The sequence below is a fragment of the Serinus canaria genome, chromosome 19 (assembly GCF_022539315.1).
Source record: "Serinus canaria isolate serCan28SL12 chromosome 19, serCan2020, whole genome shotgun sequence".
Classification (NCBI taxonomy): Eukaryota; Metazoa; Chordata; class Aves; order Passeriformes; family Fringillidae; genus Serinus; species Serinus canaria.
This window is the reverse complement of record NC_066332.1, coordinates 3,882,220-3,897,663: the sequence shown is the minus strand read 5'-3', so window position 1 is coordinate 3,897,663 and position 15,444 is coordinate 3,882,220. Positions and strand designations below refer to the sequence as shown.

Here is a 15,444-nt window from a genome sequence, read left to right as displayed (position 1 = left end):
TCTGAAGATTCATGTTTAACTTTAAAGTCTTGTGAAGGTGTCTCGTCAGGAAAGAGAATTTCAGTTTCTATTCTAAAGGAATAGAGAAATCCTTTAGCTTAGAGCACCTGGTTTATGCTCAGGAGGAGACAGAAGCATGTAGGGAATCATTAAGGCAACTCCTGGTCAGCCCCTCCTCTGTGACCCTCTGAAGGAGCACAAGTGTGTGGGAGCAGCTGTTCTGGACTCTGGACCCTTTTGGTAGCTGAAGGATCTGACCCACCTTCATTCCTTTTACTTCCCAGCTTGTCCTTGCCCTGTTCCTCATTCTCCTCCGTTCACACACTTAGAATGACAAATTCAAAACCACTTTTCATATGCATTCAGATTTTGAGCTAGCTCCCTGTGTTTACCTGGTAATTTGGCAGTGCAACGATATTACTCTGCTTGATCCTTCAGCCTGAAGATCACACCTGAAATCATCTCACACATTATTGTGATCCACAGGTATGTCATCAGACTGGACTGAACATGTTGCAACCACAAACACAGACCTTGCAGTGAACCAGCCCTGCAGGTACCTGTTACTAATCTAATAAACCCAAATTTTACTGCCAGTTCAATACCTTTGCTCACAGTTTGGTGATAAAAGAACTGGTATTCAAAAATGATGGCCACTGTAATGAATCTGGCCCACAGAACTTTTTCTGGTGGTCAGCAGAGCTGGCAAATGACCAGAACTGTTCTTTATCTCAGCATTACACTCTCGCCAGGCAGCTGTAGTAAATGCCAGAGAGAGGCTGAGCTGTCACTGAAAGGAAAGACAGAAAGATGAATTCAGGAAACACATTCTGAAGATAAGGTTCATACTACAAGAGCTTAGTAATCTCCAGCTCGGATAAACACACGTTTTCCTGTAGAGCACACACAGAGCCCCATCTTACTCAAGATGGATTAACAAACTGTCTTGCACACCCAATAAAGATCCAGCTACTGTTCAAGTACCAACAGAGTAATTGTTTGGCAGCTGCAGCAGCAAGCAAAGGCAGCACAAGGAAGGTTTAGTTGCCAGAACTCAGTACATGGCTTTTGGAAGTGTCTCTTGTAACACCAGAGAGGTTTTAAGGATAACCAGGAGGGGCAGGAGCCTGCCACAGGAGCACCAAATGGTGATGACACACACCTCCAAAAGTCACAGCAGTCACAGGATGCTGCAGATCCCCACAGCTCAGTGTGGAGTGTGAATGAGCCTTTGGAAGTGCAGTCAATTCAGTATCACACGATCACCCCCCATTTCTCACAGGGACTAACACATATTGTACAAAAGGTCTCAGTTTAAAAATCAAACACCTCGGTTTACAGTTTATTGAGCTGCTGACCTGTAGAAGAAAGCACATGCACCTATTCCACTTACTCTTTGAAAAGCAACTTTTATATTGCTATAAACCATCAGCTCCTGCATCAGACTGTGGTCTTCTGCTCCTAAAACAAAGGTATTTACTCACAGCTTGAGACCTTGAGGCAACTTGGCACATCCAACTGTTATCATGGCAATAATCTGATTTGCTTTCCTTCCCAGTTCACTCCTGGAAGGAACTATTTTGACTAAAAAAAAAAAAAATAAACCAGAAGGTAACCATACTTGTGCTACAGAAGGTGTGGTTTTTTTTTTTTTCTTTTTAAACTATAATTTTAACACCACACTCTAGCCTCCACTTGAAGAGGGGAGGACAAGCACTTTCTGAGAACATTTTCAGGTAACAAGTTTCAGATTTCAAGCAGGATGTAACCACTTTCTGTGGCACCTGAAGGGAACAACAGGCTCCTCAGCTTTACCTGAGCAAACGGACTTCAGTCTGACCCACTGCCAGGCCATAAAAGTTCAAAGAATCCCTCTGAAGTCCTTGGCAGCCTCACTAGGCAATACAGCTCACCCAATTTTATATGCTCAGTTACTGAGCAGCCTCAAATGCTGCATTTCAGTAACCAGAGCAGTTTCAAGGCACACAGAAGTGGTAAAATCATGATGGTGTGGAAATAGAGGCACCATTTAAAACATAAAACCCAAAAAGCAAGCAGCAGATCCTGACAGCAAATCCAATGCAGCTGCAGCACTGCTGCTGCCCCGGGCCCAGAGATGTCGTTTGTCAGCAAAACAAAGATGCTGAATCCTTGCAACCTTGGCACAGAGCACACAAAACCTGAATGTCAATACCTCAGCGGGTGTAAACACAACTCACAGCTCAATACACGTGCGTTTTAGGTAAATTTTAACAACCTCGGGATGCTGCAAAGAGCTCATTAACACAGATGCTCCATTAAGAGTGTATTCAGTGTGGCAGCAGCATGTCTGGGGACAGGAGGGATGTGCAGGCCAGTTTAGCTCCACAGCCTCCAGACAGCCTAATAAAAATGTCAGAACATAGCTATGAAGGTAATAAATGTAATAAACAGATTGTTCAGGACATCTGCTTATGCAGCACTGTCTTGGTTCCACTAGCCAAGAGTGACAGGGACTGGCTCAACCAGGGACTCCAGAGCAAGAGCCTGGATGTGTGTCAGGGCTTTGGGGATCTCACCTACAAACTGCATGAATGGTCACTGCTGCAGCTGGACACAGAGCAGGGCTTGGGTGTGAGAAAAAACATTGCAGAAGCCAAGCTGGTTTCACCTATTTGTTCAGCTTCAGGTATTGGCAGCATTAACTTGCTGGGGTTTTTAATAATGGATAGAAATATTTGTAGAAGTCAGATCTATGTTCACTATACCCAAGTACTTTCCTCAGTAGGAAAACAAATCATTCCTCTTTGCATCAACACAAAAGAGTTCGACAGGAAATGCCATTTCAAGCACCTTCCAAGGATTACTGCAGAGCACACAGGAACTCTCTTTCTGCACTCTGATAGCTCTTTCCATCTTTTGGACAAAAGTTTAAGCAGATTTTGCTAATTCCCAAAGCAGAAAGCTCCTCAGTCCATGATGGTGCTGTTAAGTGCAGACTTGTCAGGTCATTTGAATGCTCTGCAGAGCAGGTTTATGTTTAAACAGCATTTTCACAGACTTGTCCCTTCTCTGTGAGACCCAGTCCAGGCAATCACAGGCCTCTGCGGTGTTAGATTAAAAAAGCACAGGTCAGCAAACAGACAGATCATTTTGTTTAAGCATTGTGATCACCTACAAGTTTAAGCTTCTGTGTAATTTATTTCTCTGCCTCTTTGGGGGGCATTTTAGTCTGCTGCTCTTCCTAGTCTCTGCTCAACAAACACTGTCCCTCCTGCTGTCCTGCTGCCCGGCTTTGCATGTTCCCCTCACCTCAGTAGATATCCCATACCTCATCAGAGAGGAAAGATAAACAGCAGAAACCTAACACAAGAAGCTATCAAGATTTTGCTAACCACAGGATTAGCAGTGCTGTTGAGCTGGATCTCAGTGTAACATTTCTTCTGAGACAGCAATCCCCAGGCTCTGCAGAGACCTGGGACACAGGAATGGAAACAAAGGCTCTACCCGATGATTGTCAAGACTGAGCAGTGCAAAAATCTTCTGACACCAAACAAGTCCATGTGCTTATGCTTAGGACTTCACCAACTCCCTTGCAAGCATTAACACCTTTGTGCACCAGGCTCCTATTTAATAACCCTTGAAAAGTTATTTTATTTATGCAAACACACATTTAGTCCTAGCACAGCAGTACTCCTGGCTTCAGTGTCCAGTTACCAGGATGAGTTTGGACATGCCTGATGCCTGACACGCTGAGGTAGCACATGAACACGTTTTCCATGACCGCAGGAGACAGAAGGTCTCCTCAGCAGAAGAATTTTACAAACAGCAAAAAAAATCCCACTCCAAATACTGACCACTGCCTGGAGCTGCAGCCAGGTCACCTGAATGAAGCCTCAGGAAAAGTGGGCCCTGCCCAGGCAGGCAGTGAGGAATGTCAGGCTACTGACATTCAGAGCACTACCTGAGTGACACTGCAGCTGGAAACACACTTTTCCTTTTAAGCCAAACTCAGTCTGTAGCCTTTTTACTGCCTGGATTTTTAATAGCTGCTACTTGCTATGTTCTGGTGAAAACTGGGGATTAGATATACTCAGGAACTGTTTATGGACATCTGCTGCTCCTCCACAGCAGGACTCCAGGTTCACTACTTACCCCATTTGACTCTATTATTTTTATCCTACTGTAATCAAACACATTTAACACCCACCCCCTTGTTTTTCCCCAGAAGGAGTTTGGTTTTAGTTAGCTCTGTGACCCCAGTAACAGGAGTCACAGAGCTCAGATCACCACATCAACAGCAGGTTGTCATTTCCTACCCCAGGAAGTTGTTTCAAATATATTAAAAAATTGCTATTTCAGACCTAACCTACAATGGTTGCTAAGTGCCCACAACAATTAAATACCTCCCATCCCTTCCAATACATTATGTATACTGAGATCAAGTCATGAGTTGATCTTGTGACTGCTGGAAGGCCAAGAGTAAAATGAAAACTTGGAGTTTAGCTGAGTTCAATTTGAGCCTTCGGGAATTGTGCTTTCCAGCTTTCCTCTCACTCATGAAAGCTGTAAAATGAAGAAACAGCAATTCTTAAATCATCATTTAGGGCCTGAAGTAAACAGGGCAGTCACCTTCCCTGAGCCACAGAACCACAGAACTACAGTGAAATCATGGGAATGTGCAACCAGGACAGCTTTTTCTTTTGCAGATTTATTCAAGTTGGCCCCAAAACACAAAGCCCAGATCTTGTTCAAGTATTTTAAATGCTAGATATTATGGCTTCTGTTGCTACCTACTCACACAAACACCATTAAGCAAAGAACCGTAACAGCCAGAGAGCTCATAAAGGGAGAACCATTTCACCTTCACTTCCCCTTTACTCCCTCTGGAGGGAATCTGAAGCCTTTCACAAAATCTGGCTGCAACATTTTAAGCCAAGAAAGTGTTCCTGCCACTGGAGAAGTCACCTGATATATACAATTTTTGCTTTTATTAGGTTCAGCTGAAATAATTTTTTTGATGGCTTAGAGGAAAGGAGATAAAGCTTACAGCACCCCAAGAAGTCTTAGCTGCAGACTACACCTACATTATAAAAATCACCATTACTTGTCACCATTCAATCAGCTGAGTTTCAATGTTTATTTTTTAGCAAATAACATTTACCAAAAATAGTTCTTCCTGAGGCAACTGAAATCAGCGTTTACAAGAGGTGAACACCTCCCTGCAAAACAATCCCAATTAAACAAAAAAATCACTGCAAATTCTCAGTATCTCCTAATTTTGGAACATAAATTTGACTATCTGCATCAGCAGCAAATATCCACAAATCCACTGAATGTGCTATTTAAGCAGCAGGTGCCTGTATGGATCAGGATCACCCTAGATGGCAACAGGGACTTTTTAATCAGAGAGCAAGAGTTTATTAGTCTGGTTATGCCTCTCAGAATACTCTGATGGTGGACTAAATCCTGAAAAGCAACACAGGACACTGCAGGGAGCTACAGAAACAGCAGTTTGGAGAATATATTCACTGACATCTTTGCCAACTGTTCCCCATATTTATTTTTTAGTGTCCAGCCTGACTTTTCCCATTTCCTGCTGCAGCAAACCCTTTACTAGAACCCATTTTTCAGTAAGGCTCATTAAAGACGGTTGTGCAACATCAACAACAGGCAGAAAGTGATGTGTGTTTGCAGGACATGCCAGAGGAACAGCAAAAGCCCTGTGGAACATTCCACACAGCCAGGCATCCTCGAGGACTCCTGTGAGTGACAATCTTACCTTCTGGGCTGGGACCGGCATTCTTCTTCCCCGCTGTCTGCCTCCTGCATACATAAGGAAAGGAGAAAAACATTAATATCTTTTAATACATGCAGAAAGCAAAGGCTTGCATTTCACTGGTTTGATTGTGTAAGGCAAGGGGAACTCTCCCTGCTCCTGGATGCAGCTGTCACTTGAGAGGAACTCACTTTCTGCTCAGCTGTCACTTCATGTTCTCTCAAAAGCCTTTTAAAAACTCCATGTTACAGGAATTTTTGCCCCTGCAGGATTTTGCATGCTTTTGCATGGACTTCCAGTGACCCCTGCCAAATATGGCAGGCCAAGAGCCAAACACATAGTTCACTTCTGAGCAAAAATCTCTGAGTTTTTATTACCTTTATGGAGATCGTATTAATTCATAGTCCAGTCAGCAGTCAAGTGCAAAAATCCACAAAACCAGCATGTAATAAACCTGACAAATCAGACTGAGTGAGCACAGATATGACCAGAAAGGAGAAATTTGACACATTACGCTGCTTTAGATGAGATATTAACATGCACAATCTCTAATGTGCTGTGGAATTTTACTAGGCCTACCTACTACAGCCCAAAGCAATATCTCAGCAGAGAGATCTCAGCAATTAATTCTGCTTCACAGTACATTTATATACACCCTGCCAGGCACTGGGGATAGGGTACAGGATCTGTTGTATCAGTGAGAACTTACTATGTGTGTGCAGGTCCACAGGGAAAAAGCATTTTAAAACATACCAAGGGTTTTGTCAGGGCAGGGGCATCCCATGAAAATCAGAGTTCAGACAGAGAAAGGAAAAAGATAATTTTGTTCTTGATGAACTGGGCTTCCCTCCTTCAGCTCTCCTTTGGCAATCCTGCCAGAACATTAAGTTCCATTTGAGCTCCCTGTGGGTTTACAAGAAGTTGACTTGGGGGGAGCAAGAGAAAGAGGTCAAAAGGGAGGGGAATATGTTTCATTACATGTAGAATTGCTAAAGACACGATGGGGTTTTTGAATAAAAAGTGTGTATTTAACTAGAGAACAAGTTCCTCAAACTCCACAGTAAGGCAAAACAACTGAAAGAGCCCTTGAAATCTCGTTTGTACTGCTCAGGAACTCAAGCTATGCAAACATTTTTAGTATTATAATGAACAGCCATTTCTACCTGCCAAGAAAAATCCTTGTCACAGCAATTGGCAAGCCTGGTGTGCCATAGCCAAAAGTCCCACAAATGACAGGAGAAGATCCTGAAATATGTAGATCATTATCTTATTTCCCCTCAAAATTCAACCCTAAGGAGCTCAGTGTGGAGGAGGCCAGACATGGCCCAATTAATCACCATCTGTCTCTGCTGAAACTCTTACATCTCTTTGATACCAGACATAGATGTAAGCAGGTTTGTGTGAGGAGCACATTCACTCAGAATATAACTGACTACAAAAACAGAACTCTAGACAAGTGTGATTTGAGCAAGAGACCCACTGCCAGTACCTGGGATGCTGTCTGGAACAAAACTGACCTTCAGTAACCTCCACCTCCTCATCAGCAACTCTGACCAGCCTGCAGCCTACTCCTTCCCTGGACCTCATGTTTTGTCCTGGATTTACAGAGCAGTCAGATTCAGGTATCTGAACCACCTTCACCCCATCCTTCTGCAAATGCATCCATGGACAGAGGGTGTCAAGGAAGACACAGCCAGTGCTCCCGTGTTTCACATATTCCACTCCAAGTGGCTGCTGCCACTCCCGCAGTGCTGCGGTCGCTATGAAATCCTGCAGGCACAGAACATCCCCGGGTGCCCGTCGGGAGCCGGGGAGGCTGCAGTGGCGGCTCCTCCCGCTAGAGGGGAGGGCAGGACAGCGATGTGCCCGCTCAGGTGCCGCTCCGGGGAGGAGCAGGTTCCGAGGGGACACGGCTCCAGCACCGACACGGCCCCTACACCAGCACCTCCACGCTTTCTCGCCATTTCCAGCCCGTTTCCAAAGGCGAAGGAGTATTGCTGCCAGTACAATCCATCAGCCAGGACGCGGCTCAAACATTCCTTTCTGAGGACATCCTGGAGAAGGAACATGCTCGGACAGCATCCTTGGAAAGTGAATGCAGCAATTTGGAGGTGTGACCTGCGACAGTACTCCAGCTTTTACAGCTGCCTTTGCACAGGTGGTGACAAGAACTTTGGATGCTGCCCCAGCTCCGGGTTCCCCGGGGCCTGCAGCGACAGACCCAAGAAATGGCAGCTGCCACAGATGCTCCTTGGAGATTCCTGATGCTGGCTTGCTCCAGCCTCAAACCAGCCTCCTCCACCAGGCTGCACAGAGGAGGAAGCTGAGCAGCACTGATGAGCTCCAGAGGGAGTCATGCCCTGCTTTCCTTGACCAGAAACAGAGGCCTCAGGGGAAATGGAAGGAATGAGTCGCATAGCTCTAAACTAGGCCACGATATTAAATGCAGTTTAAAGTGAAAGATGAAAAATTCCATCTCTGCTCCTTTCAGGCCATGTAGGACAGAATATGCAAAACATTAATCCTGTTTGTGCTTTGATCCACTGCCAAATATCTGTCATCAAAAGGGCAAGGGAGAGGAGAGAAATTTTGGAGAGCTGTTCTGTTCCATACAATGGGAGTCACTCCATGTCACGCAAACAATTCTGCTCTTATAAATCTCCTTTTTGCAGACTGATGTAATGATAAACAAGATTCAATCTTCACTCTTACGTACAGGGACTGGAGCTGTCTGCTTGAATTTAACATCAGGAACATCACAGCAAGTTCCTGTACTGTAAGATACGATTATTAGCCTAAGTCATGCACCTAATAATCACTACATTTCTATTAACCAAGGAACATTTCACACAGACTACACCCTAAAAAAACATCTTTCAAGGCTTAAAAGGATTCCCATTTAATAACTGCTGGCTATGTATGATTTTATGCCAACATACCTGACTGTATAGACAATGCCTGGGAAGTATTTTTATCAGGAGTGAGGGTCACAGCCAGCAAATATCAAAAGAGCACCAACAATTTAGAGAGTTTTCACCCCTTAAGTCAACATCTTACTTGTAGCTGTGAGGTGAACACTTCAGACACTACAGAAAATTAGTTAATATAGATTCCCCCTAAACCCACAGCAACATTCAGATGGGGCTTTTCACTTAACATGGTCAAACGTCCACCATGTGGACAGCTTTGGACTCAGTCTCAAAGGAGGAACTACAAAGCAAAAGACTGTAATTTAGTGAGCAGTCTCCCAGCTCCTTGCCTACATCCCATCCAGGTGTTCAGACACACACGAAGTGTCTCTGAGCTGAACATGGCATTTGTTGGGAAGAAGGCAGTAGCTTCAGTCAAACCAGAGGCTGTGCAACCAGGCACAGCCCAGTGGTTAAACCATGCAAATGCTCCTTTCACAGCATCCAGCGGTGTCCCAGTGTCCCTTTGTTTGGGCTGCAGCCACACAGAGCATTGCATGCTTCTCCATACGGGAGCTCTCCTCGTGTGCCAGCAAATACTAAGCAAGTCAGTACAAAAGCCACCCTCCCACAACTATTTCCCAACACATGGATAACCCAGTCTGGTCAAGTCTTGCAGAGGGTGCCACTGCTGCAGCCACAGCCTCTCCTCTAATGCAACACAAGGCACACAGAGATAAGAGCATCCATGGACAATCAGATTCCTTAGGGCTCGACCCAACTCCTGACACAGACACGTGGTGGCAGTGGACATGCCCTGGGGTACCCAACATCTGCATGGAACTGGCACCAGATGCCCAGAGGAGCAACTCAGTGGAGACTTATGAAGTCCAAGGGATGAGGATCTGTGCATGGACATCACACAGAATTGAAGTTCAATGCCTTCCAAGATGAAATATTTGATAGATTCCTGTTCAACAGCAGACCATGCACAGAGCTGGTCCTATCAATAATCTCAAATCATCTGCTGGAACAAAGCAAGATAAATGTTTGAGTCGCACTGCCAAATATCTATTATATATTTCTGTAGCAGAGGGACTTTTCTGCAGTAGTCTGAGTTGTATCAATCTCTTAAATAAACTGTGTGAGCAAAAAGCCCACACATGCTGCATTTGCAGTATGGCTGAAGTGCCAGCAACAACACTGCCTGGGAAAACGAAATAAGGGCTGACTCCAAAACCTGGGTTGATAAAAGGTTCCCTTTTCCTTGCAAGAAGCCCAAGACTACACACAAATTCACTAGGGTTTGAGGGGAGATGCAGAACCATACCAGGTACCACTTGCAGTCTGACCATGTCTAGTAGCAGTTTGGTACTAAAAAGGGTCACTTAGCCACCAAAAAAATGGACATCCAGAGTCTGCAAATTCCACAGCTGCAACATGGAGAACCAGAAATCTGTGGCAGTTTGTGTGAACCAATTTAGTCAGTGTATTTTGGAAACCATCAGAGTGGTTGCAATGTGCAAGTACTCACTCATAGAGGATAGGTCTCAAAGCTGAACTGAAAACCAGTTCACTTCAGACTCCATCAGTCTCTGGAGGTGGTTAACCTTAATCATGAATAAAAATTATGAAACTAATTAATAAAGTCACCTAGCATGCTCCTGAGAGGAAGCTGACTGCTACTTTTTGAAATACTTCTATCTGCCATCAAACACATTTTAAAGTAGAAGCTGCTACCAGGAAGCCTTTAAATTTGACATAAAAGTTCTTCAAGAAGCTGAGCAAACCAGGCCACAAACAAGAAAGGGGAGAACTGCACTGTTTTGCATAGAGGTTTTACCTCTCCTGAGCCATGGGGATAAGGGATAAAGAAGGATTTCTCCAGCCATTGCTTTCTCACCCTTCACTATTTGCATGAAATGTTTTGAATGAATGCTGTTTTCTTCCTCACATGTCTTCTGGATTTGAGGTTCCACATAAGCAGTAGCTTTCTGCAGCCAAGTGTTCATTCAGAGGTTGGCATTCCTTCTAGATTGTTTTCTGTATTACTTTGCTATGTCAGTAATTGGTATATTTAGGTCAAAGACATTGTGCTCCTGCTTGGGAGAGAGAAAAAAACAAGTTCCTTATCAAAGCTTTCATCTTCCCGCTGGAGCAAAGAGATTTATGCAAACCTTGTTTAGATTAGCACTCACTAAAAACTGCAGAACTAAAACTCAGACACTTCAAGACAAAAATTACAAGCCTTCAACTGGTACAACAAGAGTTAGGATGAGAAATACAGTGTGACACAGCCTGCTACACTACACCACAAGAACAGATTAAAAAGCAGATTACTGTCAACTGAATTTCTGCAGTGAAATCAGCCTGCCAGATGAGGAGTATAACAGCTTTTGCCTTAACCAGAGACCCACCTAAGGGGAAGGAAAAAAACCCCATACATTGCAGATACTCACTTTAAATATCCCTACATCAAACATGTATTAATATAATTTCTCTAAAACTATGTAGTAGCACATCATCTCTAGCCACTTAGAGACACTAAGGAAAAAAACCCAGCAGAACTTTTGTCTCCCTGAACAGACCTTCCCCCTGACTTTCAGAAGGCACCCTGCAAGTATGACAGAAAAGACAGGTATTTAATGTAATTACGATGCTTTAATGGATTTAATGTCTACCAGAACCCTAAAGGTACCTGCTTAATCTCCCTTTAGGCAAAGCTAGAGACATTGTCAACTGGAAATCTTAAAAGCTAGGAGCATTTTTTTCCCTAGAACAGTAACAAATGCTTATGGTAATGGGCCAAGTGTGAGAAGACTCAGTGGCTGTATAAACACAGGCACTGGAACTCCAGTTTTCATACTGGGCACTGTTGCTGACGTCAAGGGTATAGTTTGACTAAGACCAAGTCAAAGATATGCATGTGTACACTGGTGAATCTCAGGGCAGGGCTTCTACACAGCCAACAGTCTGTGATTAAAATGAAATCCCAGCTCCACAGGTTACCACAACGAGCAGCCACTCATTAACCACTCATGCAGGCTGACACATTTACCTGCAGTCAATTGTCCCTCTGCCACTAAGCACGATGGACATTCACACCTCAGACCCTCTCCAGTCACTGCCTGTTAAAACACAGCCCTTACTCAACCTCCCAATGCCCTCCAGAGCAGCCCTGGCTATGCACCTCGTCACCCACAGGGTTGACACCTTCACCTCAGAAGCTGGGCCTGTTTCCAGCTGGAGGGGGGGAGAGAGGGAGGGGGATAGAGAGGGAGGGGGATAGAGATAGAGATAGATAGAGATAGATAGAGATTAGAGATAGAGATAGAGAGATAGAGAGATAGAGAGATAGAGAGATAGAGATAGAGATAGAGAGAGAGAGAGAGAGAGACTCTCCTCAACTGCTGCATTATAAACGTGGCAGCAGAATTAAAGAAGATTGAAGGAGCCTGAAAAGCAAACTGGCTAATGAGCCATATGCAGGGAAGTTGGAGACCTGGGACTGCAGCTGATACTCTTTTACCACCCATGGGCAGCAGGAAAGCATTACATGGAATAGGGACATAGATCAGACATGGCAGATGCACAACACCAGCTTCTGGGTTAAATTACTTTCCCATTGACAAGAACAAGCATTTAAAAGTGTTTTTAAGAGAGGAAAATATTTGGTTTTCACTCATGCTGAAAGGCTATTTTAGGAGGAGGAGGGTGGAAGGAAGGGAGGTACACCACAAAGGGAAGGGTCTTTGTCTTGCAATCAGCCATCTTCCTGTTAGCATCTAGTTTACCTTGGTGCACACTCATTTGTATCCCTGCAGGAGTTATCTCAATTAAAAATCAGGGAGTTATTCTAGGGCTCTGATCAAGTTGTAACTCCAGAGCTTTGACTCTTACAGAATGTACAGTAGGGTCACTAAAACAATGTTGATCCACCTGCAACATACATGAAATATATTATTCCCATAATGGAACAAGAATAGAGCTATTTGGATACCACTCCCACTTATGTCATAGCTATGTCCATAAAATGAAGCTGTGCCAGCACAGCTCTCTTGTTAAAAGTCTAATTCCTGGTCAGCAGCATAACCAGGCACAGTTTTTTCATTTTGACAGCTTGCCTCAAATGTCACGGATTGAAGCAGCCATCCCTGAGACGTGTTTCAGCTGCACCCTCACCCCACACCAGCTCGTAGAGCCCAGGGGCTGCCTGTAACACAAAAGCATCCTTCTCCCTGCCAGAATGCTACAGGAGACTCTCACCCACTCAGCTCCTCTGAGATCCAATCCCTGCAAGTCCCTGTCAAATCTCCTCTTGACGTAAGGAACACACAACACAGAGAATTAGGAGCAGCGCAGAAATCTTCGTGACCTACCCAAAATAAAAGCACCAGCAGCCAGGCCACTCAGGGATCTTGGCATATTGCATCAACAATTAGGAGATGATTTTCTGGATGAAAGATATTCTCAAAGGGGGAAGTTATTTAACACTTATGAAGATGAAATAAAGACTCTGAAAAGACAACAAATCAACACTCGATCTTTGCAAATTTCACAATGCTCAACCTTTAAAAAGCAGAGAGGAAATCATTATTATTTCTAATTCTTTACCTGAATCTGTGTTCAACATTGTAATTATGAGTTGCAAATTGTTACCTAGCACTTGTGAGAAAAATAACAAGAAAAAAAAAGGGGTATCCAAGCAACTACATTGTACAGCGTGTCTGGATGCAGCAGCATCTGCGTTGGCACTCGCAGGCTGCTATTGCATAACCCTGGATTCAAGCAGGAGCACAGCCGGGGAGGCTCTGCTCTATTGCAGTGACATATCTAGAACAGAAGTGGCTGGTAGAGCTTTAACAGCAGGAGTTTAGACTCTAGATCAGAACAGGAATTGGCAGCAAAGTCCCTTCACCTCTAGCCTCTGTTTGGGTAAGGAAAAACCCCCAAGTGTTTCAGGCAAAACTTCAAAAGGAATTGCTGGGACAGCTTTCTGTGCATGCAGGACACAAAGCAGAGTCTGTGGAGAGCAGAGGGAAAGGAACGCCTGAAGATATTCCCTGGCAAGACACTGCAGAGAGAATCATAAGGTACAGAGCGTACTCCTTGTTCACATCCGCCATCCCCGGGGTGCACAGCAGCCTCCCAGCTGCCCCACTTCCGGCAGGGGACTACTGCTGCTAGAACTGGGACATAATGCTTATAAACTACTCAGATTCCCTCACTTCTTGACAAAATACACCCAGGTATTAGTCTCATATGGTTGGAATTAAAGCCAGAGCAATTTTCTTGCCTGACCCAAGCTGGTTTATAGGCTCTCGCACGCCATTTCTCTGCAGCAGGGTCCTGCCTACACTCTTCCAGCACTCCATGCCTACAGCAACTGGAGATTCAAGGGTATAGGGAGTTTCTGAAGGACTAAAAGCAAGGCAGCAAATATAACACCTCCTCAACAGAGGCTGAAGAAAAAAAAAAAGAAAAAGGAAAATGAAGCTAGGGAGTAGAACAGGGTTTTCTGGATGAGTCAAATACTAGCAGAACAATGTTGCATAACAAGTGCCCCTTGACTTTTGTTATTTCTCCCAGCCAGCTCCTCCAAAAATCTATTTGTTATTGTTTATTTGGGTATCAGTCCAAATTGCTGTGGGAGGAGAGAAGAGGAGAAGTGGATATGCTGTCAAGCTATTAATTCTAGCACTGTAGTCATTTAGCACTCTCCCACTATTAACGAATCTGTGTCCTGTTTACTGCAACACTCTCTAGAGCCAGCCTGAAAGTTAAATACAAAACCAGATGTTAATTAGCCTCTTGCAAAAGCGACTCCAGCACTGTTTCTCCTCAGCCAGGATGAATTCTGCCTTTGCTTATTTACCCACTGCTCTGTCCAGACCAGCAGTGCCGTGTTACATCTCTCTGGAGCAGGCAGGAGCCGGGGAAGCAGGAGCCCAGCAAGCAGCACACAGCTGGGAGCATCACTCTTGAAATTCAAGCCTCTGCGAAACATTATATTGTAATAAAGGCCAGGCTGTGTCAAAAGGCAGGAGCGACTGTGGCCACCATCCATCCTCCCATTCTTCCAGGATAGAAGTCAATTTTCTATACAAGCGCATCAGTATCAGGAGAAAAGATATACTCAAGCAGAATGCAGGGTCATGTTTGGTTATTTCCTCCTCTCAGGAAGGGAGAACCACTGGCAGCAGGTACAGTTTGACCTGTCAAAAGGGACACACTTCCATTCAGCCACCTGCCCTCACTCTGTGCCAAACCTCACTGTTCCCTGGGGCAGGAATGTTTGAGGCAGAAGCCCACTGTCCAGAACAGCCTTTAACAGAAGGACACAAACACGGTGCCAAAGGCAAAGGAACCACATTAGTCTTGGCACAAGGCTGGATTTGCCTGACCCCAGGAAGTTCAATGGATGTATCAGATTTGCAGCCCTGTGGTACTTGTCTGTATAATCCCAGCCTCCTTTGTGCCATCTGTTTCCCCTTCGGCAGACTGGCCATTAGAGACTCAATGCTAAAACTCGTGTCTCCTTAGTAACAGGTTTTTGTTGATCTCCCCCGCGCCTCCAAATCTTTCTATCAATCCGGTAATCTAGCAGGATTTTCCCTGCAGGGGATACATAACAGCATCAGTGGAAAAAAAATATATATGGGACAACAGAAACACTTTAAAGGCAAGGGTAGAAGGTGTAAAAGGGGTGTGCATGAAACTACAAGAGTTACAAGTCTATGGAAACCAGATGTTCTCATTATGTTGGAACAAGCCACC

At 44.5% G+C, this 15,444-nt stretch overlaps 1 protein-coding gene across 2 annotated transcripts in view; it reads right to left on the bottom strand.

The window, feature by feature from the left end:
* Positions 1-15,444, bottom strand: part of SSH2 (slingshot protein phosphatase 2) — a 90,152-nt gene that overhangs the window by 56,508 nt on the left and 18,200 nt on the right. For both annotated transcript variants that reach the window (XM_050981708.1, XM_050981709.1), the window contains exon 2: positions 5,762-5,805. In XM_050981708.1, the coding sequence (XP_050837665.1) occupies positions 5,762-5,805 (44 nt within the window). The remainder of the gene's footprint in view (positions 1-5,761; positions 5,806-15,444) is intronic.